At 47.0% G+C, this 24,634-nt stretch overlaps 1 protein-coding gene across 2 annotated transcripts in view; it reads left to right on the top strand.

Moving 5' to 3' along the window:
* Window positions 1-21,835, top strand: part of Cmtm7 (CKLF like MARVEL transmembrane domain containing 7) — a 40,639-nt gene extending 18,804 nt beyond the window's left edge. The window contains exons 2-5 of one of the 2 annotated variants that reach the window (XM_070006490.1): window positions 3,849-4,022; window positions 9,907-10,005; window positions 16,332-16,413; window positions 21,290-21,835. In XM_070006490.1, the coding sequence (XP_069862591.1) occupies window positions 3,849-4,022; window positions 9,907-10,005; window positions 16,332-16,413; window positions 21,290-21,303 (369 nt within the window). In that variant the 3' untranslated portion in view covers window positions 21,304-21,835. The remainder of the gene's footprint in view (window positions 1-3,848; window positions 4,023-9,906; window positions 10,006-16,331; window positions 16,414-21,289) is intronic. The other variant, XM_070006489.1, reaches the window with a different exon arrangement.
* The last annotated feature ends 2,799 nt before the right edge of the window (window positions 21,836-24,634 follow it).

The following is a 24,634-nucleotide window of genomic DNA, read 5'->3' on the forward strand; positions in this document are numbered from 1 at the left end:
TACAAATGAGACAGGAAGCAGTGCACAAGGTACGGGGGTAAGAAGCAGACCGGGCCGGTGTGTGGTGTGTAGCCCTGGGGCCTTGGACCATCCCTCGCTGCCTCAGTCTCACCATCTATAGAATGAAGGGCAGAATAGTGCTGCAGAGGTAGAATCATTCAACAACCTTACACCTGGCACATGGAAAGGGCCTACCAAATATTAACCATTCCTGGAAATAATTACTGATGGTTGTCAGTATAATTTCAAGCAGCTAGTAAAAAAGCTCATATCACAGCATGTACTGTGGGTCATTCATTGGGGAACCATCACATTTTTTGTTTTTGTCTTTTGTTTGTTTTCTTAGTACTGGAGTTTGAACTCAGGGCCTTGCCCTTGCTAGGCAAAGGCTTTACCACTTGAGCTATGCCTCCAGATCTTTTTGCTTTGGTTATTTTTCCAGATAGCATTTTGCAGTATGCCCAGGCCAGTCTGGACTGCAATCCTCCTATTTCTGTTTCCCTGCATCACAGCACATACCACCACACGCAACTAATTGGCTGAGTCTCAAAAACGTTTTGCCCAGGCTGGTCTTGAGCCACAGTCCTCCAGATCTTAGCCCCCTAAGTAGTTAAGATTACAGGCTTGAGCTATTATGTCCATTGCTGTTTTAGGAGTTGTCGATGCTGTTTTGGGGGTGCAGTACTGAGCATTGAATTCAGAATCTTGTACTTGCTAAGCAGGTGCTCTACTATTTGAGTAACACCTCTAGCCTTATTTTTTGCATTAGTGAAGGTCTGGAGTTTTCCCCTAGAATGGCCTCATACTGTGATCCTTCCTCTCTGCCTCCCTTTTAGCTGGAACCTCTGCTGGAATCACAGTCATGATTTAATCACCTCATTAGGGAACCTTTAGACCATTAATTAGCTCCTGATCCCAGTAACACCCTACTTGCAAATAAAGGACTTATCTGAGTTCCTTCAGTTTTCTAGGTTTTAGAATCATGACTTGAGAGAAAAAGAGCACGTTTAATAGATTGTCTGTGTTTGCCCTACTTGTATGCTGTATTTCCTCTCAGTTTCCTGCCAACTGTATGTGTGTGTGTGTGTGTGTGTGTGCGTGTGTGTGTGTGTGTGTGTGCGTGCGTGTGCGCGTGCCCATACACAAGTGCTGGTACACTGACTATATAATCCAGGTATTGGAGGAAGAGCCCATCTGTTGTCAGTTACATCCCCACCTCAGCATTAAAATATGGAAGGTGAAGAAGGGCTGGAGAGAGGCTCAAGTGGTTGAGCACTTGCCTGCCCTTAGTACCACCAACAAAACAAAACAAATCTGGTTTCTCTTCAATTCATATATATTTTTCACCTTTAATAATGTGGAGCCTGGTTCCAGTGGCTCACGCCTATAATCCTAGCTACTCAGGAGTCTGAGATCTGAAGAGCTCGGTTCAAAACCAGCCCGGGCAGGAAAGTCCCTGAGACTTTTATCTCCAATAAACCACTCAGAAAAGTGGGAGTGGCCTTGAGCTGAAGAGCTGAGGGACAGCGCCCAGGCCCAGAGTTCAAGTCCCTCAACTGGCAAAACAAACAAACAAATGTATGGGAACAATCCTAGCTGTTTTATAGGCCATCATACAGATTTTCAACCCCTAAAACTTACCCAACTAATGGAGCGTAATTCACCCAAATGAACACTTGTAAGTGTCCTTGTAAGTTTATTTTTTTTTAATCGAAGAAGGATTCTAGATGACAACAAATAAATACTATGAAATGTATTTTACATTGTGACTAGGTTCTGCACACATGGGTCACAGCTCGAATGAGCTGGCAAGTGAGGGTACTGAGCCTCTGGCTAACGTTCATTTGTTTGGGTTTATTAGTCAAAGTTAGAGAATAACTTGTGCTTCATATTTTTCCTTTTTAAAGTTGTTTTTCCTGCTTGTTGTTGTGGAAAAGTGTGAATTTGTCATTGCTTAGTTGATTTTCTGTGTCCTTAAATATTACCTAAAGATAAAACACATTTTAAACTGGCAATTACAAAAAAGAAATGCTTTAGTTCTGAAGAATTGAGTAGACTCTGTTAGATTAGGGAGGCCTTACAGACTGACTTGACTTCAGAAGATATGTCCCTCGCTGTCAGTATGGGGTGGGCTTTTATTTGCTCTTAAATATATTCATTTGTATAGTGCATCTCATGTGAAATTGCTTTGTATACACTAGCCTTGAGCTGAAGAGCCGACACACACACACACACACACACACACATACACACACACACACACACACTTGGATATTCACTGTCCAGTATTTTTCATGATACGGTTGCTTTAATTAGCCTTGAGCTGAAGAGCCAACACACACACACACACACACACACACACACACACACACACACACACACACACACACACACACACACACACACACACACACACACACACACTTGGATATTCACTGTCCAGTATTTTTCATGATACGGTTGCTTTAACTTAGGGTCTCACTCTCTCACTCAAATTCCTTCCTTCCTTCCTTCCTTCCTTCCTTCCTTCCTTCCTTCCTTCCTTTCTTCCCTCTCTCCCTCCTTTCCCTTTCTCTGTGTCTCTATCTCTGTCTCTCTGTCTGTCTTATCTGTCTCTCTCCCTCCTCCAGATGATACTGGTCTTGACCTCAGGACCTGGATGCTATCCCTGAGCTTTTTTGCTCTACCAGTAGAGCCACAGCTCTACTTCTAGCTTTTTCATGATTAATAAGAGATTAGAGTCCCATGGATTTAATTGCCATGCTGGTTTTTGACCTGTGATCCTCAGATCTCAGCCTTGGAGTAGCTAGGATGACAGGCAAGAATCACCAGCAACCAGCTTTGCTATGATTTCTTGCTTCTGTCTGGTGTTCTATTACTTGAGCCACACCTCAGGCCTACCTTTTTGCTGGCTATTTTTTTTTTCCGGTCATGGGTCTTGAATATGGGCCTGGGCGCTGTCCCTCAGCTCTTCAGCTCAAGGCTAGTGCTCTACCACTTGAGCCACAGCGCCACTAATGGCCTTTTCTGTGTATTTGGTGCTGTTATTGAATCCAGAGCCTCATGCATGCAAGGCAAGCACTCCACCACTGAGCCACCTTCCAGCCTTTGCTGGTTATTTTGGAGCTAGAATCTTGAGGACTTTTCTGTTAAGTAGACTTCCAACCTCGATCCTCTAAATTTCAGCCTCCTAAGAGTAGCTTGGATGCCAGGCAAGAGCCATCAGTGCCCGCCTGGCTTGTCCTCTGTTCTTTGCTCTGTGGAAGTCTTGCAAATAAATGACCGTTGTAATTTCTGGCATCCTTGCTCCCTTCTGAGAAGCCATCCTGCTGGTACAATGTAATAAACTTTAGAAGCGAAGTTTGTGGTTGTGGCAGTCAGTGTTCACTAGTATGTGGTTGAAAAACTTGTCCTATATGAAATGAAATTCTGTCACCCTTCTGATCCATCTTATTTGGAAATAACCTGACCTGAGACAATGTATCAGTTCCAACCTGCAGGAGACACTTGGTTGTTTCTCTATTGTTTGTTCCCTGGTGCTTGTCTTAGGCTTTTCTCTGATGTCACTGTATTTATTTATTTGTTTGTTTGTTTGTTTGTGCTGATACTGGGACTTGAACTCAGGTCCTTGTGCTTTCCCTTAGTTTTTTCTGCTCAAGGCTGGTGCTCTACCATTTGAAACACATCTCTACTGTCTTTTTGCTGGTTAATCTCTTGCTGGCTAATTGAAGTCTAATGGCATTTTCTGCTGGGCTGGTTTTGAACTGTGATCCTCAGATAGCCTGAATGCGTAGGATTACAGGCTTGAGTCCCTGGCCCCAGCTAATGCCTCTGTCTATTTGTCTCAGGTCACTCTGCTGATTGCCTTCATCTGCGTGCGGAGCTCTCCATGGACTGACTACAGTGCCTACAGCTACTTTGAAGTTGTTACCATATGTGACTTGATCATGATCCTCGCCTTCTACCTGGTGCACCTCTTCCGTTTCTACCGCGTGCTCACTTGCATCAGCTGGCCCCTGTCGGTAAGAGAACCGGCCGTGTTCTCAGTGTGTCTCCACATTGGCTCAAATTCTTCCTGTCCACTCATTCCTTCTTTCAGAACATCCTTTTCTACTTCAGCTCTGAGTTTGGGATTCTACCTGATGTCTTACCAATTTCTAAAACATATTTTAGTGGCAAGAAGTTCATGGCTCTCACTTCAATATCAATTTTTCTCAGGTGACAGAGAGTAGCAATGTAAGTTAGAGGAGGAACACAGAAGTATCCATGATTAACAAGAATGAGAACCAGCACCTGGCCCAACCACTCATTTAAAGTACATAATTCAAAGGGTGGCTTAGAAGTCCAGGGTTGTGCAATCATCACTAGAGTCAATGTTAAAATATTTAATCATCTCAAAAAGAAATTTTAGCCAGGCACTGGTGGCTCATGACTGTAATCCTAGCTACTCAGGAGGCTGGGATCTAAGATCAAGGGTCAAAGCATGAAAGTCCATGAGATCAAAGTTTAAGGCCAGCCAAGGCAAGAAGTCTAGGAGACCTTATCTAAAACATAAGCTGGGTAGAGTGACTGCTAATTTGTCTTTGATCTCAGCTAGGCTGGAGGGATAGGTAGGAAGATCAAGGTGGACTACCCCAGCAAAATCTGGAAAGCCCTTCTGAAAAAGAACTAAAACAAAGGGTTAGGGGTATAACTGAAGGAGATGGAGTGCCTGCCTAAATTCAAACCCCAGTACCAGTGAAAACAAGAAAAACAAAAGAGGAGCCGGGTGCTGGTGGCTCAGGAGGCTGAGATCTGAGGCTCATGGTTCAAAACCAGCCCACGAAGGAAAGTCTGTGAGACTCTTATCTCCAATTAACCACCAGAAAACCAGAAGTGGAGCTGTGGCTCAAAGTGGTTGAGTGCTAGCCTTGAGTGAAAAAGCTCAGGGACAGCGCCCAGGCTCTGAGTTCAAACTCCACAATCAACAACAACAAAAAGGAAAGAAAAAGGAAGGAAAGAAGGAAGGAAGGAAGGAAGGAAGGAAGGAAGGAAGGAAGGAAGGAAGGAAGGAAAAGAACAAGAAAAAGAAAAAGAAAGGAGAAAGAAAGAACTTCTATCCCCTTTGGCTGTTATCTCCCTACCTTTCATCCCCAGCCCTAAGCAGCCTCCAATCTACTTCCTGTCTTAACAAGTTTCCCATTCTGGACATTTTGTGTAAATGAAATCATATGTGTGTAATCTTGTTCTCTGGCTTTTCTCACTTTGTCCCTGAGATCTTTTTGCTCAAGGCTAGTGCTCTACGACTTTGAGCCACAGCTCCACTTCTGGTTTTCTGGTGGTTAATTGGAGATAAGAGTCTCACAGACTTTCCTTCGTGGGCTGGTTTTGAACCATGAGCCTCAGATCTCAGCCTCCTGAGCCACCAGCACCCGGCTCCTCTTTTGTTTTTCTTGTTTTCACTGGTACTGGGGTTTGAATTTAGGCAGGCACTCCATCTCCTTCAGTCATACCCCTAACCCTTTGTTTTAGTTCTTTTTCAGAAGGGCTTTCCAGATTTTGCTGGGGTAGTCCACCTTGATCTTCCTACCTATCCCTCCAGCCTAGCTGATCACAGACAAATTAGCAGTCACTCTGCCCAGCTTGTGTTTTAGATAAGGTCTCCTAGACTTCTTGCCTTGGCTGGCCTTAAACTTTGATCCCCTTATCTCTGTCTCCTAAGTAGCTGTGATTCAGGCTTGGGCCCCCAAGCACGGCTCTTGTATTTTTATCATGAGTATCGTTGGGTTGTTTTCACCATTTGGCTACAACGAATAATGTGACAGAAAACATTCATGTACAAGGTTTATGTGTGGACTTGTTTTCATTTTCTTTTCCTTTTTTGAGTTTTGAGGTTTTATTATTTATTTATTATTTTTATTTTTAGTTTGCGGGCATGTTTTTTAAAAGTTTTTTAATGTCAGTCCTGGGGCTTGAACTCAGGGCCTGAGCACTGTCCCTAAGCTTTTTTGTTCAAGGCTAGCACTCTACCACTTGAGTCACAGCTTCACTTCTGGCTTTTTGGTGGTTACTTGAAGAGTCTCAAGGACTTACCGATCCAAGCTGGCTTTGAACCATGATCCTTATTTCTCAGCCTCCTGAGTAGCTAGGATTACAGGCATGAGCCACCAGCACGTAGCAAGTTTTGTGTTTTGAAACAGTCTTGTTAGACCTTAACTTTAGGATCCTCCTTGCTTTAGCCTCCCGAGTGCTGGTATTTCAGGTATGCACCACTATGTTGAGTTGTATTCTCATTTTTTTTTTTCCAGTCATGGGCTTGAACTGTCCCGGAATTTTTCTGCTCACTAGTACTCTGCCACTTTAAGCCACAGAGTCACTTCAGTTTTCAGGTGGCTAATTAAAGATAAAAGTCTCAGAGACTTTCCTGTCGGGACTGGCTTTGAACCATGATCTTCAGATCTCAGCCTCCTAAGTAGCTGAGATTACAGGCGTGAGCCACCAGCTCCTGGCTTCATTTTTCTTGGGGATATATCTAAGAGTGGAATTAAACTGTATGTTTAATTGTTTGAGGAACTGCCAGGTTGCATGCCAAAGTAGTCCTGTCTTCTTAGCTGTTTTCTAAGAGTTGCAATGTCTCATCTGCTTGCTAAGGCTACTGCTGCTGCTGCTTCGTGTGTGTGTGTGTGTGTGTGTGTGTGTGTGTGTGTGTGTGCGCGCGCGCGCGCGCGCGCGCGCGCGCGCGCGCGCCAGTACTAGGGTTTGAATTTAGAGCCTGGGCAGCATTGTCCCTTAGCTTTTTCACTTAAGGCTGGTGCTCTCCCACTTGAGCCACACCTTCTTTCAACTTTTTGCTGATTAACTGGAAATAACAGTCTCATGGATTTTCCTGCCTGGGCTGGCTTCATGATCCTCACATCTCATCCCCCAAAGTAGTTTAGGATTACAGATGTCAGCCATTAAAGACTGGGATTAGTGATTGTGTTTGTTTTGTCAGTGTATTCTAAGGCCCTTCACAGCAAGGGATATAGCTCAGTGGCAGCTCCTAGTATTTCAAAGCCCTGGGCTCAGTCCCCAACACTGAAAGACAAAAAGAAAGCCAGGCCCAAGTGGCTCACACCTATAATCCTAGTTACTCAGGAGGTTGAGATCTGAGGATCACTTTTAGAAGCCAACCCAGCCTACACACTGATGGCTCATGCCTGTAATCCTAGCTACTTAGCAGGCTGAGATCTGAGGATTGTGGTTCAAAGCCAGCCCAGGCAGGAAAATCCATGAATCTCTTATCTCTGATAAACTACCAGAAAATCAGAAGTGGCACTGTGGCTTAAGTAGTGGAGTGCCTGCCTTGAGCTGAAGAGCTGAGGGACACCGCCCAGGCCCAGAGTTCAAGCCCCAAGATCAATTAAAAAAAAAAAAAAAAACCCAGACAGAAAAACCCATGAGATTCTTTTTTTTGTTTTTTTTTTGTCGGTCATGGGGCTTGAACTCTGGGCCTGGGCGCTGTCCCTCAGCTCTTCAGCTCAAGGCGAGCGCTCTACCACTTGAGCTACAGCGCCACTTCCGGTTTTCTGGTGGTTTATTGGAGATAGGAGTCTCATGGTCTCTCCTGCCCGGGCTGGCTTTGAACCGAGATCCTCAGATCTCAGCCTCCTGAGTAGCTAGGATTACAGGCGTGAGCCACCAGCGCCCGGCTCCCATGAGATTCTTATCTCCAGTTAACCACCAAAAAGCTGGAAGTGGAGATATGGCTCAAGTGGTAGAGCTCTAGCCTGGAGTACCAAAGCTCAGGGACAAGGCCCAGGCCCTGAGGTGAAGCCCCAGAACCAGCATACATAAACAAAAAGTAGCTAGAGGGCATTGGCACTCCTGGATACTCAGGAGGCTGAGACCTGAGGATCATAGTTCAAAGCCAGCCCAGGCTTTGAACTTAATGTTGTTGAGCAGGCAGAAGGTGACGGGGACCCTGAGGAAAAAAGAGACCCATTAAAAACTGCTCTATTGCTGAGATCTGTTGGTATACCACTCAGCTGGTGAATCTACCTGCAAGCCTGCCTTCTTCTTTTTTTTGGTCCGGTCATGGGGCCTGAACTCTGGGCCTGGGCGCTGTCCCTCAGCTCTTCAGCTCAAGGCTAGCACTCTACTACTTGAGCCACAGTGCCACTTCTGGATTTTTCTGCGTATATGGTGTTGAGGAATGGAACCCAGGGCCTCATGAATGCAAGGCAAACACTCTACCACTGAGCCACCTTCCCAGCCTCTGTTTTTTGTTGTTGTTGTTGTTTTGTTTTTTGTTTTTTAAGTGCTGATCCTAGGGCTTGAACTCAGGGTCTGGATGCTATCCCTGAGCTTTTGTGTTAAAGGCTAGAATTCTACTATTTGAGCCACAATTCTACTTCCCACTTTTTGGTGATTAAATTGGAGATGAGTGTCACAGACTAACAATCTTAATCCTCAGATACCAGATTCCTGGGTAGCTAGGATTATAGCTGTGACCAGTGTCTGGCTTTGGCATCATTCTTTTTTTTTTTTTTTTTTTCTTTTTGGGTCCGGTCATGGGGCCTGAACTCTGGGCCTGGGCACTGTCACTCAGCTTTTCAGCTCAAGGCTAGCACTCTACCACTTGAGCCACAGCGCCACTTCTGGCTTTTTTCTTTTTGCTTATGTGGTGCTGAGGAATTGAACCCAGGGCCTCAGGCATGCAATGCAAGCGCTCTACCACTGAGCCACCTTCCCAGCCCCTGGCATCATTCTTTATAGTTCATAGCTTCTTCATAGTCTACTTTCTGTACTGGTTACCTGCCGGCTGTGCAGCTCCCACAGCTAAACTGCAGGGAGAAGAGGAGACTACATCTATTCCCTTTTAGCCATTTTTTTTCCTAGTGCTGGGGTTGAACATGGGGCCTGGGTGATATCTTTGTGCTCAAGGCTAGCATTCTATTACTTGAGCCACAGTGTCATTTCCAGCTTTTTCTGAGTAGTTTATTGGAAATAAGAGTCTTATGAAGCCGGGCGCTGGTGACTCATGCCTGTAATCCTAGCTGCTCAGGAGGCTGAGATCTGAGGATCGCAGTTCAAAGCCAGCCCAGACAGGAAAGACTGTGAGACTCCTATCTCCAATAAACCACCAGAAAACCGGAAGTGGTTCAAGTGGTAGAGCACTAGCCTTGAGCTGAAGAGCTGAGGGACAGCGCCCAGGCCCAGAGTTCAAGCCCCATGACCGACAAAAAAAAAAAAAAAAGAGTCTCATGAATTTTCTATCCAGGCTGGATTTGAACCATGATCCTCAGATTTCATCCTCCTGAGTACCTGAGTAGCTAGGATTACAACATGAGCCACCAGGACCTGGATGCCATTATTATTATTATTATTATTATTATTATTATTATTATTATTATTATTATTATTATTATTCCAGTCCTGGAGCTTGAACTCAGAGCCTGGGCACTATATCTTAGCTTTTTCACTCAAGGCTCCTGCTCTGCCACTTGAGCATCACTTCTAGCTTTCTGGTGGTTAACTGGAGATAAGAATCTCATGGGCGGGGCTGGGAAGGTGGCTCAGTGGTAGAGCATTTGCCTTGCATGCATGAGGCCCTGGGTTCAATTCCTCAGCACCACATAAGAAAAAAGCCGGAAGTGGTGCTGTAACTCAAGTGGTAGAGCGCTAGCCTTGAGCTGAAGAGCTGAGGGACAGTGCCTAGGCCCAGAGTTCAGGCCCCACGACCGGACCCAGAAAAAAAAAGAATCTCATGGGCTTTTCTGCTCAAGTTGGCTTTGAACAGCGATCCTCAGATCTCAGCTTCCTGAGTAGCTAGGATTACAGGTGTGGGACCACTGGCACCCAACTTACTATCTTTTCTGATGCCCAGTTGTTCCCTAGAACCAGGAGTAACCACACAACCCATTTCTTGGCTTTGTTTTCCCTCAGGAATTTCTGCACTATGTGATCGGTACCCTGCTTCTCCTCATCGCCTCCATCGTGGCAGCCTCCAAGAGTTACAACCAGAGCGGACTGATAGCTGGAGCGGTGAGGATGTCCTTGAGCCCTTAGGAACAAGTTCTTGACTTTGTGCTCACTTTCCTCCTGGAGGGGGAAGAAAAGGGGGTGACATCTGGAACACAGTGGTAGTTTGGGGACCTTTTTTACACGTGTGTGTGTGTGTGTGTGTGTGTGTGTGCGCGCGCGCACACGAGCGTGTGCACGCCAGTACTAGGACTTGAACTCAGGGCCTGGGCACTGTCCTTAAGCTTTTGTGCTCAGTGCTAGAATTCTACCACTTGAGTCTCAGCTCCTTTTACAGCCTTTTTGGTGGTTAACTGAAGATAAAGAGTCTTATGGACTTTTCTGCCTGGGCTTGCTTCAAGTCCTGATCCTTAGATCTCAGCCTCCTGAGTAGCTAGAATTACCGGCATGAGCCCCTGCCGCCAAGCCTAAGCCTTTCTTTTCTTTTCTTTTCTTTTCCCTTCCTTCCTTCCTTCCTTCCTTCCTTCCTTCCTTCCTTCCTTCTTTCCTTCCTTCCTTCTTTTTTTTTTTGGATGGTCTTGGGCTTGAACTCAGGATCTGGATGTTGTCCCAAGCCCTTCCAGCAATTTTTTTTTTTTTTTTTTTTTTTGGGTCCGGTCGTGGGGCCTGAACTCTGGGCCTGGGCGCTGTCCCTCAGCTCTTCAGCTCAAGGCTAACGCTCTACCACTTGAGCCACAGCACCACTTCCGGCTTTTTTCTTTTTGCTTATGTGGTGCTGAGGAATCGAACCCAGGGCCTCGAGCATGCAAGGCAAGCGCTCTACCACTGAGCCACCTTCCCAGCCCAATAATCAAGGCATCTTTTTTTTTTTTTTTTTTTTTTTTTTTTTTTTTTTTTTTTTTTTTTTTGTCGGTGGTGGGGCTTGAACTCTGGGCCTGGGCGCTGTCCCTCATCTCTTCAGCTCAAAGCGAGCACTCTACCACTTGAGCTACAGCGCCACTTCCGCAATTTTCTTTTTGAGTAGTTTATTGGAGTCTCACAGGACTTTATTGCCCAGGCTAGTTTTGAATCCGATCCTCAGATCTCAGTCTCCTGAATCACTAGGATTACAGGTATGAGCCACCTGCACCCAACTGAGAATTGTAAAGTTTTAAGAAAAGCTCTGCTGCTAGCCCTCAGCAAAAACAGGCCCTGAATTCAAGCCCTGGACAGATGTGTGAACACACACACACACACACACACACACACACACACACACACACACACAAATAAAAGCATCCTTAAGCCTAGTTTTATTTGCTTTGGGGCCTTTGTGTATGATGATTGTCTTTTGTAATAATAACAGCACAAAGGAAAAGTCTACACCACCAGCTGTTATTTTATGTTCACTGACACACAAGTGTGACAAGAAATACTAGGCACCAGTGGCTGGAGTTTGTAATCCTAGCTATGCCAGAGGCTGAGATCTGAGCATTGTGGTTCAAAGCTAGCTCTGGATTAAAAAAAAAATCCACAAGGAAGTGGCACTGTGGCTCACCTTGAGCTGAAGAGCTCAGGGACAGTGCCCAGGCCCAGAGTTCAAGTCCCAGGACCAACCCCTCCCACCAAAAATAAAAAAATCCATGAGACTCTTATTTCTAAGTAACCAGCGGTGGAGGCGTGGCTCAAGTGGTGGAGCATTAGCTACGAGAGTAAGTTCAAGCCCCAGTAGCAGGAAAAAAAAAAAGCAAGACTGAATCTAAAAAATAATCTAAAGTGAAAAGGGCTGTGGCAGAGTGCTTGCTACGAGGCCCTGAGTTCAAACCATAGCACCTCGAAAAAGTAGACAGATGATCTTCAGGCCTGTGCCCTGGAGGGCATCTGGTTCTAAAAATAACCAGGGAGGAAGCTTACAGCGCGGCTCAGCAGTACTGAGACTGCCGCACAAGCACAAAGTCCTCAGTTCAAACCCAGTACTGCCAACCCCCCCCACCCCCGCCACATATATTCATATAGAATAAGAAGGCCTCCTGCCCAAAAAAAAAAAAAGAAAAGAAAAGCTCTGCTAAGCACTAGTAGCTCATCCTTATGATCCCAGCTACTGAGATCTGAGGATCATGGTTCAAAGTCAGCCCTGGCAGGAAAGCCCAGTGATAACTCTTATTTCCAATTAACTACCAAAAAGCCAGAAATGGAGCTGTGACTTAAGTGGTACAGCATTAACCTTGAGCAAAAAAAGCTAAAGGAGGGCAGGCTTTAGTGGCTCACACCTGTAGTCCTAGCTACTCAGGAAGCTGAGATCAGCATGGTTCAAAGCCAGCCCGAGCAGGAAATTCCATGAGACTCTTATCTCCAATAAACCACCAGAAAACCGGAAGTGTCACTGTGGCTCAACTGGTAGAGCACTAGCCTTGAGCTGAGGAGCTGAGGGACAGCGCCCAGGCCCAGAGTTCAAGCCCCACAACCAACCAACAAACAAACCAAAAAAAAAAAAAAAAGCTAAAGGACAGTGGGCCAGGCCCTGAGTTCAAGCCCCAATACCAGACAGAAGAGAAAAGAAAACCTCAAGCCTGCCGGGCGCTGGTGGCTCACGCCTGTAATCCTAGCTACTCAGGAGGCTGAGATCTGAGAATCGCGGTTCAAAGCCAGCCCGGGCAGGAGAGACCGTGAGACTCCTGTCTCCAATAAACCACCAGAAAACTGGAAGTGGCGCTGTGGCTCAAGTGGTAGAGCGCTCGCCTTGAGCTGAAGAGCTGAGGGACAACGCCCAGGCCCAGAGTTCAAGCCCCACGACCAACAAAAAAAAAAAAAAAGAAAAGAAAAGCTCAAGCCTGGTGCCCATGGCTCACGCCTGTAATCCTAGCTACAGAGGAGGCTGAGATCTGAGGATCATAGTTCAAAGCCAGCCTGTGCAGAAAAGCCCAGGAGACTCTTATCTTCAATTAACCACTAGAAAACCAGAAGTAGTGCTGTGGCTCAAGCAGTAGAGTGCTTGCCTTGAGCTGAAGAGTGCAGGGACAGCACCCAGGCCCAGAGTTCAAGCCCCATGACCTACAAAAAAGAAAGAAAGAAAGAAAAGCTCAAATCTGTGATGGTTTTATTGTTATACTTCAAAATTCTCCAGGCCTGGGGATGGGTGTGCTCCTGAAATTTCGCTAAGAGATAGAGTGTTTCTTTGAAGGTCACATAGGAAATGAATATCACTCTGAGAGATGGCCAACCTCGCCTCAATCCTAACACCCCCTAAATGATCATCCCATAATCCCATAGCTGACGCCTACTCTGCAGTCTCTGAGCAGGGTGAGGGGCAGCTGCAGGTGAGGAACTGTGCAAGGTGAAAGGGCACAGCTGGACTCCTGCCCAGTGTGCTGCATGCAGACACGAAGAGATTCCCAGTGGGAATCAGGTTTCACATAATGGTCAGTCCTAGAGTCCTTAACAGCTAACGTGTGCGCAGGTGCATGCCACTACTGGGGCTTGAACTCAAGGTGCAGTCTCACTTGGCTTTTTTTGCTCATGGTGGCACTTTACCACTTGCACCATACCCCTACTTCTGATTTTTTGCTGGTTACTTGGAGATAAGAATCTCTTCGAGTTGTCTGCCTGAGTCGATGTTGAACCATGATCATCAGATCTCAGACTCCTGAGCAGCTAGGTTTACAGTGAGGCCCCCAAGTGCCCATTAACTTGTTTTTTTTAGTGCCACTGATGCCTGGCTCAACGAACAGCTAACATTTGTCATCTACCAGCTTTGGACCTAAGGCCAAACCTGGGCACGACAGTCAGAAGAAATAAAGCAAGCAAATAAACAAAAAGAAATGTTCATTTGACTTAGGACATGAGGACAGGGCACACATGAATGACAATTAGCACAAAAGGCTTTGTCTTCTAGAATAGCATTCTCTACCGATATAATAAACTGTTTAATTATGTAGTGCAGACAGTTGGAGCCCGGGATGGTATGTAATGTGCTAATTGTGCAAAAGAGACAATGTCAGCCCAGCCAGGCCAGGCTCTAATGGGCTAATTATGTGCTCTAGACAATTGGTACAATTGGGAGCTGAGGGGAAAAGGCTCTGGGGAGGAGGGGGGTGCAGGCTAGGGTGGGGTGCGACAGGGAGAGCAATGTTAACCAGCAGTCAGCCTGAAAAAGGAAAGCAACTCTTGTTGAAAAGGCAGCCTTTCTGGCAGCTCCCTGAACTGTTTCCATAAGTCTGGAGACTTGCTCTGCGCTGTGGTGGCATGGAGACCCTGAGGTCTCTGTGTGGGTCTGGGAACCCTGCACCCAGCCCTGGCTGGCTCTGTGGCTTTAGGCTAAATAGTTGACTTCCTGTGTCTCCATTTGTTTAGCTTGGACATAAAAAGGGGCTAAGAGTAACACTAGCTTCCCACACACAGAGCTGTGAGGGCCAAGGAGTCCATTCACCTGAAGGCTTAGATCCTGGCAGGTGCTTAATGTCTGCCCTACTGCCAGTGGTGGTCCCATGTAAGAAATGTGGTTCCAGTCCTCCACCCACCCCCACCCCCCACCCCACCTGCCCTTGGCCATCCACTGAGCCCTCTCCCAGGCCCCAGGCCCACCCTGAATGAAGAGCCCCAGCCTGGCCTCCTCATGCTCAGGCCCTGGGTGGGCCTGGAGAAGAGAAGACAGCGCCATCTTGCTGCACTGTGACACAAGCTTCCATGCTGCAATTAAAGAGCATGCAGCTGGGCGCTGGGGGGCTCACGCCTGTGATTCCTAGCTACTGAGGAGGCTGAGAACTGAGGATTCCAGTTCAAAGCCAGCCCAGGCAGACAAATACTCAAGACTCATCTCCAGTTAACCAACAAAAAGTTGTAAGTGGAGGTGTACCTCAAGTGGCAGAGTGCCAGACATAAGCAAAAAAGCGAAGGGACAGTGTTCAGGCCCTGAATTCAATTCTTAGTATCAGCATGAAAAGGAGAAGAAGAAGGGGGGGGGGGGGGAGGAGCATATAACTGCTATTCTAAAATCAGGGTAGGAACAAGATATAGAATGTGGAGCAGTGTTCCATCCCAAGAATTAACACTGGGTTTGATACCTTATTAAACTGTCCTCATTGTTCGTTCTTTCTCTTTCTCTTTCTCTCTCTCTCTCTCTCTCTCTCTCTCTCTCTCTCTCTCTCTCTCTCTCTCTCTCTCTCTCTCTCTCTCTCTCTCTCTCTCTCTCTCTCGTCAGTCATGGGGCTTAAACTGAGGGCCTGGGCACTGTCTCTAAGCTCTTTTTTTTTTTTTTTTAAATTGTGAAAATACCATAGAGAGGGGTTACAATTACACGGGCAAGGTAATGAGTGCATTTCTTATCAAGCATTGTGGCCTCCTTTGTTTCCCTTTACCATTCCTTCCCATCTCACCCCACACACACACCCCTTCACCCTCATCCCTAAGCTCTTTTGCTCAAGGCTAGCGCTCTACCACTTTGAGCCACAGTGCCACTTCCGGTTTTCTGGAGGTTAATTGGAGATAAGAATCTCACAAACTTTTCCTGCCTGGGCTGGCTTTGAACTATGATCTTCAAATCTCCACCTCCTTGAGTAGCTAGGATTACAGGCATGAGCTACCAGAATGCAGCTGGCTTTTTATTTTATAAATATGTATTTGGGGGGGGGGGTCTGGGTGCTGTCCCTGAGCTCTTCAGCTCAAGGTTAGTGCTCTACCACTTGAGCCACAGCACCACTTCCAGTTTTCTGAGTGGTTTATTGGAGATAAGAGTCTCACGGACTTTTCTTGCCCAGGCTGGCTTTGAACCATGATCCTCGATCTCAGCCTCCTGAGTCACTAGGATTGCAGGCATGAGCCACAAGCGCCCTGTCTCAAACATGTCTTCTTTATAACTCATGGTGTGCTTATACGCTATAATTAAAAGACTAATGATATGTAACTTTGTTCTAAAAGCAGCTTAGGAATAAAGTTTTGAATGTGTCACAGTAAAGTACAAATATGAAAGTAGATGCCCAGGCCTCCACCTTTGCCTTGTGCGTGGCTGCAGAGCCAGAGAAATGTTAACACTGCCACCACATCACGAAACCCCAGTGGAGCACTACAAACTTTAATTCTACATTAAAATATCCAGTTCTACTTTTTCCTTAGTTCTTGGTCCAGAATAAAGTCCAATTCAGTTATAAATCTAAATGTGAGCCCAGACCCAGTGGTTGCCTAGAGTGGAAACAGAGACATAGCTTCCAGGCCTGACCAGGGCACGGGAGGACACGAAGCTGGTAATCGGGCCTCTGTGGGCTTCAGCTGAGCTGGGAGGAGGTGGTTGTGTCAGATGACTCCCAAGTCTTCTTCCAGCCACAGAAAGAACGGGAAGCACAACACAGATGAGCATCAGATAGGATGTGGTGATACACTCGAGGCCCGTGACCTTCCTCTCCTGTCTGTCTTTGCAGATCTTTGGGTTCCTGGCCACTTTTCTGTGCCTGGCAAGCTTGTGGCTGTCCTATAAGATCTCATGCGGAATGCAGTCAGCAGGTGAGTTCTGTCATCTGTACTCCAGCACCTCCTGCAAGGAGCAGGAGCAACTCAAAAGTAGGCCTTTGCCCCAGGAAGCAGGCCCACGGACAGCTCAGAGCAAGGTAGAGCAAGAAAGGATAGCTGCTTCTTTTGGTTTTGTTTTGCTTTTTTTTTGGGTCCGGTCATGGGGCCTGAATTCTGAACTCTGGGCCTGGGCGCTGTCCCTCAGCTCTTCAGCTCAAGGCTAGCGCTCTACCACTTGAACCACAGCGCCACTTCTGGCTTTTTTCTTTTTGCTTATGTGGTGCTGAGGAATCAAACCCAGGGCCTCAGGCATGCAAGGCAAGCCCTCTACCACTGAGCCACCTTCCCAGCCCCTAGCTGCTTCTTTTGGTAACTCCTCCACAACTTTAACCAATGCATTTATACAAACACAGACTTACGATTTTTAGACATTATATATTAATGAACCCTTCTACATGCTCTTTTTTTGTTGTTTTGGTGGTACTGGGGTTTGAACTCTTGGCCTTGTGTTTACTAGGCCCTCTACCACATGAGCTACACTTCCAGATGGTTTTTGCTAGTTATTTTGGAGCTGGAACTTCTTTGTCCAGGCTAGCTTCCAACTGTGATCCTCTAGATCTCAGCCTCCTGAATAGCTAGGATCACAGGTATGAGCAACTGGCACAGAGACATACATTGTACATTTTCATCCCATTTTTCTTTTCCCTTCTTTCCTTTTATCCTTCCTTTCTCCCTTCTCCCTCCCTCCCTCCCCCCCCCTTTTTTTTTTTTTTTGGTCGGTCATGGGGCTTAAACTCTGGGCCTGGGCGCTGTCCCTCAGCTCTTCAGCTCAAGGCTAGCACTCCACCACTTGAGCCACAGCACCACTTGCAGTTTTTTTCTGGGGGTTGATTGGAGATAAGAGTTTCACAGACATTCTTGCCTGGGCTGGATTTGAACCGTGATCCTCAGATCTCAGCCTCCTGGGTAGCTAGGATTGCAGGTGTGAGCCACCAGCACCCAGCTTCTTTCTTTCTTTTCTTTCTGGTGCTGGTCCTGGGGCTTGAACTCAGTGCTTGGGCACTCTCTCTCTCTGAGTTTCATTTTATTTAAGGCTAGCGTTCTACCACTTGAGCCACAGCACCACTTCTGGCTTTTTCTGCCTATGTGGTGCTGAAGAATCGAGCCCAGGGCCTCGCGCATGCAAGGCAAGTGCTCTACCATTGAACCACCTTCCCAGCATCCCCCCCGCCCCCTATAATTGTGTCAATAGCAGGCTTGAACTCAAGGCCTGGGTGCTGTCCCTTAATTTTTTTGCTTAAGGCTAGCATTCTACCACTTGAGCCATACTTCCACTTCTGGCTTTTTGCCAGTTAGCTATAGAAAAGATTCTCATAGACTTTTCTGCCAGAGCTAGCTTTGAACCGCCATACCCAGCTCTCAGCCTCCTGATTAGTTAGGATTCCAGGCATGAGCTACCAGTGTCCTGCTTCATTCATGTTTCTTTTCTCTAAACTAGCTTTACTGGGAAATAAATCACATATCACACACGGTTCACTCACCTAAAGTGTACAAGTTAGTGGTTTTCAGGATATTTACAGAATTTTGCAAACATCACTACAATTTTAAAACATTTTCATCACCTCAGAAAGAAACCCTGTATCCATTAATACTCATCCAAAACCAACCTGCTGCAATTCTGGGCGAACACTGGTCTGTGCTCTGCCTTGTGGAATCGCCTGCTCTGGATATTTTTGAGTACAGTCCATACTGTGTGGGCTTGGGGCTTCCTGTAGCCAGAAGGAGATTTTTTTTTTTTTTTGTCGTAGTGGGGCTTGAACTCTGGGCTTGGGTGCTGTCCCTGAGCTCTTCAGCATAAGGCAAGTGCTCTGCTGCTTGAGCTACAGCGCCACTTCCACCAGAAGGAGTTTTGAGGTGAGGGCTGGGAGGAGTCAGTTGTCCTGGGCTACCTTCTGTAGCAACTCATCACAACACACGGGCTTTTATATTTCTGGTGGTGGTGGTGGTGGTGATGATCTGTGTATGTATATGTGCCAGGCTTGAACTCAGGGCCTGGGCATTGTTTCTGAGTTCTTTTGCTCAAGGCTAGCACTTTACCACTTGAGCCACAGCTACACTCCCAATCTTTTTGATGGTTAATTAGAGATAAGAATTTCATGGACTTTCCTGCCCTGGCTGGCTTGAACCATGATTCTCAGATGAGCTCAGCCTCCTGAGTAGCTAGGATTACAGGTGTGAGCCACCGGCATCCAGCTAGACTTTGACTTTCTTCTTTTTTTCTTTTCTTTTCTTTTTTTTTTTTTTTCTTTTTGCCGGTCGTGGGGCTTGAACTCTGGGCCTGGGCACTGTCCCTCAGTTCTTCAGCTCAAGGTTAGCGCTCTACCACTTGAGCCACAGCACAGCTTCCGGCTTTTTCTGCTTATGTGGTGCTGCGGAATGGAACACAGGGCAAGGCAAGGCAAGCACTCTACCGCTGAGCCACCTTTCTAGCCCCCCAGCTAGACTTTGGTGTTTCTAATGTGGTTTTTAAAAAAGAACAAAGAAAAAAAGTTCTGGCTCAAAGAAAGATACAAATTAGAACAGTTGACTCAAGCTCTCCTAACAGTCTACTTCTAAGAACTCATTTTAAAGATATAAACCAGGGCTGAGAATGTGGCTCCATGGTAGAGCGCTTGCCTAACATGCATGAAGCCCCGGGTCCGATTCCTCAGTACCACATAAACAGAAAAGACCAGAAGTGGTGCTGTGGCTCAAGTGGTAGAGTGCAAGCTTTGAGCAAAAAGAAGCTCAGAGACAGTGCCCAGGCCCTGAGTTCAAGCACCAGGACTGGCAAAAAAAGAGATAGAAACCCGTAGAAATGTATGTAAAAGTCTATTTTCAAGAGTGTTCATTACAGCATTGTTTAGTAACTTATTTTTTTATTTTTATTCCTTTATTGAGAGTGATTACATAAATTTCACAGTATTGTGGAATGGTGATACTTAGCTAAAGTCACATTAATAATAATAGTAATTTAAAAAAGAAAAAGATGGGCTGGAATGTGGCTTAGTGGTAGAGTGCTTACCTAGCATGCATGAAGCTGTGGGTTCCATTCCTCAGTACCACATAAACAGAAAAAGCTGGAAGTGGCACTGTGGCTCAAGTGGTAGAGTGCTACCCTTGAGCAAAAGAAGCTCAGGGACAGTGCCCAGGCTCTGAGTTTAAGCCCCAGGACTTGCCAAAAATAAATAAAGAACAAGAAAACAACCTCAACCTTCATGCCCTTATAAAAGGAGACTAATTGTATAAACTGTTACATGGTCATGCAAGGACTCAATGTAAAAACCATGAGGCTAGCCGGGTGCCAGTGGCTCACGCCTGTAATCCTAGCTACTCAGTAGGCTGAGATCTGAGGATTGCGGTTCAAAGCCAGCCCAGGCAGGAAAGTCTGGAGACTCTTATCTCCAATAAGCCACTAGAAAACTGGAAGTGGCGCTGTGGCTCAAGCGGTAGAGTACTTGCCTTGAGCTGAAGAGCTCAGGGACAGTGCCCAAGCCCAGAGTTCAAGCCCACGACCCACCAAAAAAAAATATATATGATGGGACTGGGAAGATGGTTCAGTGGTTGAGTGCTTGCCTCACATGCATGAGGCCCTGGGTTCAATTCCTCAGCACCACATAAGCAGAAAAAAGCCGGAAGTGGCACTGTGGCTCAAATGGTAGAGCACTAGCCTTAAGCTGAAGAGCTGAGGGACAGTGCCCAGGCCCTGAATTCAAGGCCCATGACCGACCAAAAAAAAAAAAAAAAAAAAAAGATGGAGAAGCCAGGTGCAGTAGCTCAGGAGGCTGGGGTCTGAGGATTGCATTAGAAACCAGCCCAGACAGAAAAATCTTGTGAGACACTTATCTCTAAATAACTTCCTAAAAGTTAGAGTCAAATGGTAGAGTACCAGCCTTAAGTGAAAAAAAAAAAAAAAGCCAAGGAACAGCACCTGGAGTTCAAGTGCCAATAACAGAAGGAAAAAAAGAAAAGCCAGGCACTGGCGGTTCACACCCAAAATCCTAGCTATTCAGGTGGCTGAGATCTGAGGATCACGATTGGAAGCCAGCCTGGACTGGAAAGTCTGTGCAACTCTTAATCTCCAATAAACTACTCAGAAAAAGCCAGAAGTGGCTCTGTGGCCCAAGTAGTAGAGCACTAGTCTTGAGCACAGAGAGGCTCAGGGACCGTGCCCAAGCCCTGAGTTCAAGCCCCAGGACTGGCAAAAAAAAAAACCACAAAAATTATAAAATAAAATTAGGCCAGTGGCTCCAGAAGGAAGGAAGGAAGGAAGGAAGGAAGGAAGGAAGGGAGGGAGGGAGGGAGGGAGGGAGGGAGGGAGGGAGGAAGGGAGGGAGGAAGGGAGGAAGGGAACAAAAAAGAGAGAATAGCAGCTAATGGAGTTAGAGGGTTACCAACCTCAGGGAATGGTTTCCAGCAGGGCAGGGGAGGGACAGGAAGCCCCTCTTCACTACTTACCTTTTGTAGAGATGTATTTAAGAAGCATAAAATAGGGCTGGGAAGGTGGCTTAGTGGTAGAGTGCTTGCCTAGCATGCTTGAAGCCCTAGGCCATTCCTCAGTATCATATACACAGAAAAAGCCAGAAATGGCACTGTGGCTCAAGTGGTAGAGCACTAGCCTTGAGCAAAAGAAAGTCAGGGCCCATGGCCAGGCCCTGAGTTCAAGCTCCAGGACTGGCACCCAAAAAAAAAAAAAAAAAAGCATGAAATATTCTAACAAGTTATTGCCAGGTTGAGGAGAGCATGGATTGGGACTTGGGGTCCAGCCTGTGCCTTCTGGATGGTCTCTGTTCCTGGTAAGCTGACCTGATGTGGCCATTTCCTTCCCAAGATGCATCTGCCTGAGGGGTGGCCCCCAGGCCTCTGAAGACAACCTGTGGGTGCAGGACCTGCCACACTGAAGCACACCAAGCATGACTTCTGGAAAAGTCCTACGCCAAGTCCTGCACAGGCTGGTGGGTGCCAAGAAGACCTCTAACCACCTACTTTACCAACATGCAGGTCTGCGGAGCTCCTGAGTCTGCAAGAGATTGTTTTTGCATCTTCCTTGAAGAACACTTCCCTTTTGGGGACCTCCCCACTTCCTGCTCTTAGTGGCGCCTCAGGTACTGATGACCGTACTAAGCACAACCAAGGCGTTTCTGCGCTCTGCAGACAGGACCTCGGCTCCTCCGTGCTCCCAAGTGCTCCCAGAAGCAGCCTCGCTGATTCCCCCAACTCGTCATCTGGTCTTCTGGCCAGGGTACATACAGAAACCCCATGTGATCAGCCTGTTGTCCCCTCCTTCCCTGTCCACCTTTGTCACTGTGTGTGTGTGTGTGTGTGTGTGTGTGTGTGTGTGTGTGGTTTTTAATAAAACATTGTCCAATTGCAGAAAGCTCTTGTTTTCTTTTGTTGTGCCTGTCCCTGGGCTTTTTTGCTCAAGGCTAAGATTCTCCCACTTGAGCCGCAGCTCTGCTTCCATTGGAGAGCTCTCTTATTCCACTGGAAGAACTTTGTATCCAGATATGCCCTCAACTCCATGCTGCGCCTGTGCCTTACCGGCGAGACTTCTGTTCTCTGTTCTGTTTTTTCTTTTGTGTTGGGGGTGGGGGGAGATGGCAATAGGATGTGTTTAAGGTAACCATGTACAGGTTTTTGTGGGTTTTTTGTTTTTGTTTTGTCGATTGTGAGGCTTGAACTCAGCTTGGGCACTGTCCCTGAGCTCTTCAGCTCAAGGCACGTGCTCTACCACTTGAGCCACAGTGCCACCTCTGGTTTTCTAGTGGTTTCTGGGAGATAAGAGTCTCACGGACTTTCTTGCCTGGGCTGGCTTTGAACCACGATCCTCAGATTTCAGCCTCTGAGTAGCTAGGATTATAGGCGTGAGCCACCTGCATCCAGCTTGTGGTTGGTTTGCTTGTTTTTTAATTTATATTTGTGCCAGCACTGGGACTTGTATTTAGAGCACTGGGCACTGTCTCTTCGCTTTTTCACTCAAAGCTAGTGCTCTATCGCTTGAACCACAACTTCACTTCTAATGTTTGCTGGTTAGTTAAAGAGTTTCATGGACTTTTCTTTCCAGACTGGTTTCAAACCTCCATCCTCAGGTGTCAGCCCTCCTGAGGGGTTAGGATTATAGGCATGAGCCTGTAGACGGTGTTTACACCCTTATTCTTCTGTAGTATGGACTTGCTCATCTTGAAAGGAGAAGCTCAGGGCTGTGGTCACGCAGTGGCATCTCATCTTGTCCTAAATTTGCACCTTCCTTAGACTTGGGCTGTTCTGTTGGCTAGAATGAGGAAGGTAAAAGCAATGGAGACTGTGCCTCTGGGCTGGCTGAAGCACCCTCTTCTACAGAGGGGGAGATTAGCTCCCACCCCCCACCCCCACCCTGCCATCCTTTCCTGTGCCCAGGGCTGCTTCATGCAGCCCTGGCCTCTGGCTGCTCTCTTTGGTGCCGGTCATGGGGCAGAGATACATGTGCGGTAGCTGGGGAAGCAGCGCCCTGCTGTGTCCAGTGTTATGATGACCACAGGGCACCCACGAGGGCACCGTGGCTCTGGAACAGGAGCTGGTTGGGCAGCCCCAGCTTGGTTGGCTCTTAGGAACCATGCACAAAGGGGCTAGGTTTGACCAAGGGATGAGGAGCCTGGTTTGACCATTCAGGTCACACACACACACACACACACACACATACACACACACACACAGAAAGCACAAAGCCAGGCTCTGGTGACTCATGCCTATAATCTTAGCTACTCAGGATGCAGAGATCTGAGGATCAAGGTTCAAAAGTGGCCCAAGCAGACAAACCCTAGAGACTCTTATCTCCAATTAACCAACAAAAGGCCACAAGCGGAACCATGGCTCAAGTGGTAGACTTGAGCAAAAAAGCTAAGAGAGGGCCCTGTCCCTGAGTTCGAGCCTCAGTACTGGTACAAAAAAAGAAGAGAGAGCCAGACACCAGTTGCTCATGATTGTAATCGTAGCTGCTCAGGATCCTGAGATCTGAGGATCACGGTTAGAAGCCAGCCCAGGCAGGAAAGCAGTGTGACTCTTATCTTCAAGTAATTACCAAAAAAAAAAAAAAAAGCCAGAGGTGGAGGTATGACTCAAGTGTAGAGTGCTAGCCCTGCGTGGAGGAGGGAGGGTGGAATAAAAATTAAACTAAACAAGGACATCATACCAGTCCTGAATTCAATAAGTTCAAGTCACAGGTCTGGTATATGAGTATGCCCATGCACACATGCATGCACACGTGCACGCACACACACACACACACACACACACACACAGAGCCAGACATGCTCAGAGAGGAAGGAAAGTAGAGAGTGAGTGCCGGGCTGGCTGAGATCTCCAGATGTGGTGCAGCGGCGTGACTGGCTGATGAACTTGGCTGAGGAGGAAGCAGCTGAACCCAAGGGCTGGGGTGGGAGGTGGAGCAGCAGGGGTGGCTGCGGGGGACACAAGGCCTTTGTGGGATCTGAGGTTTCCACCACCTCCCAGTGAACTGTCTGATAAATTGTCTGTTTTCTGTTTTTATGGGCTTGAACTCAGGGCCTCTTGCTCTCACTTGGCTTACTTGGCAGGTACTCTTCCATTTGAGCCACTCTTCCAGTCTCATGGGCTTTTCTGCCCTCGCTGGCTTTGAACTGTTATCCTCTAGATTTTAGTTTCTTCAATAACTAGGATTATAGGCTCCAGGCTGCCAGCTCTGTTTATAAAGGGGGGGTCATGCCATCAGCGTCAGAGCACTAATGTTCAAACAAATAGAGCTAAAAGTCATGGGGGAAAAAACAGGCTGGTGTGTGTGTGTGTGTGTGTGTGTGTGTGTGTGTGTGTGTGTGTGTGTGTGTGTGTGTGTGTGTGTGTGTGTGTGGTGTTGTGTGTGTGTGTGTGTGTGTGTGTGTGTGTGTGTGTGTGTGTGTGTGTGTGGTGTTACCAGATTTTTTTGGTAATTGATCCTGCCTGGGCTGGCTTTGAACCTCTATCCTTAGATCTCAGCCTCCAGAATAGCTCAGCACCCTGCAGGAAAAGGAACACCTTAAATGTTACAGAAGCATCTGACTGAGAGGGTGGAGTGGGGAGGGGAAGGATTGAACTAGTGCCTTTTAGTTTCCTGGACCTGAAACACTTTTGAAGTTAGGCGGGAGGGCAGACTCCATTTTCAGAAGGGACACTGACACGGGTGAGC

Source organism: Dipodomys merriami, unplaced genomic scaffold (genome assembly GCF_024711535.1).
Source record: "Dipodomys merriami isolate MVZ:Mamm:240054 unplaced genomic scaffold, mDipMer1.0.p SCAF_7, whole genome shotgun sequence".
NCBI lineage: Eukaryota > Metazoa > Chordata > Mammalia > Rodentia > Heteromyidae > Dipodomys > Dipodomys merriami.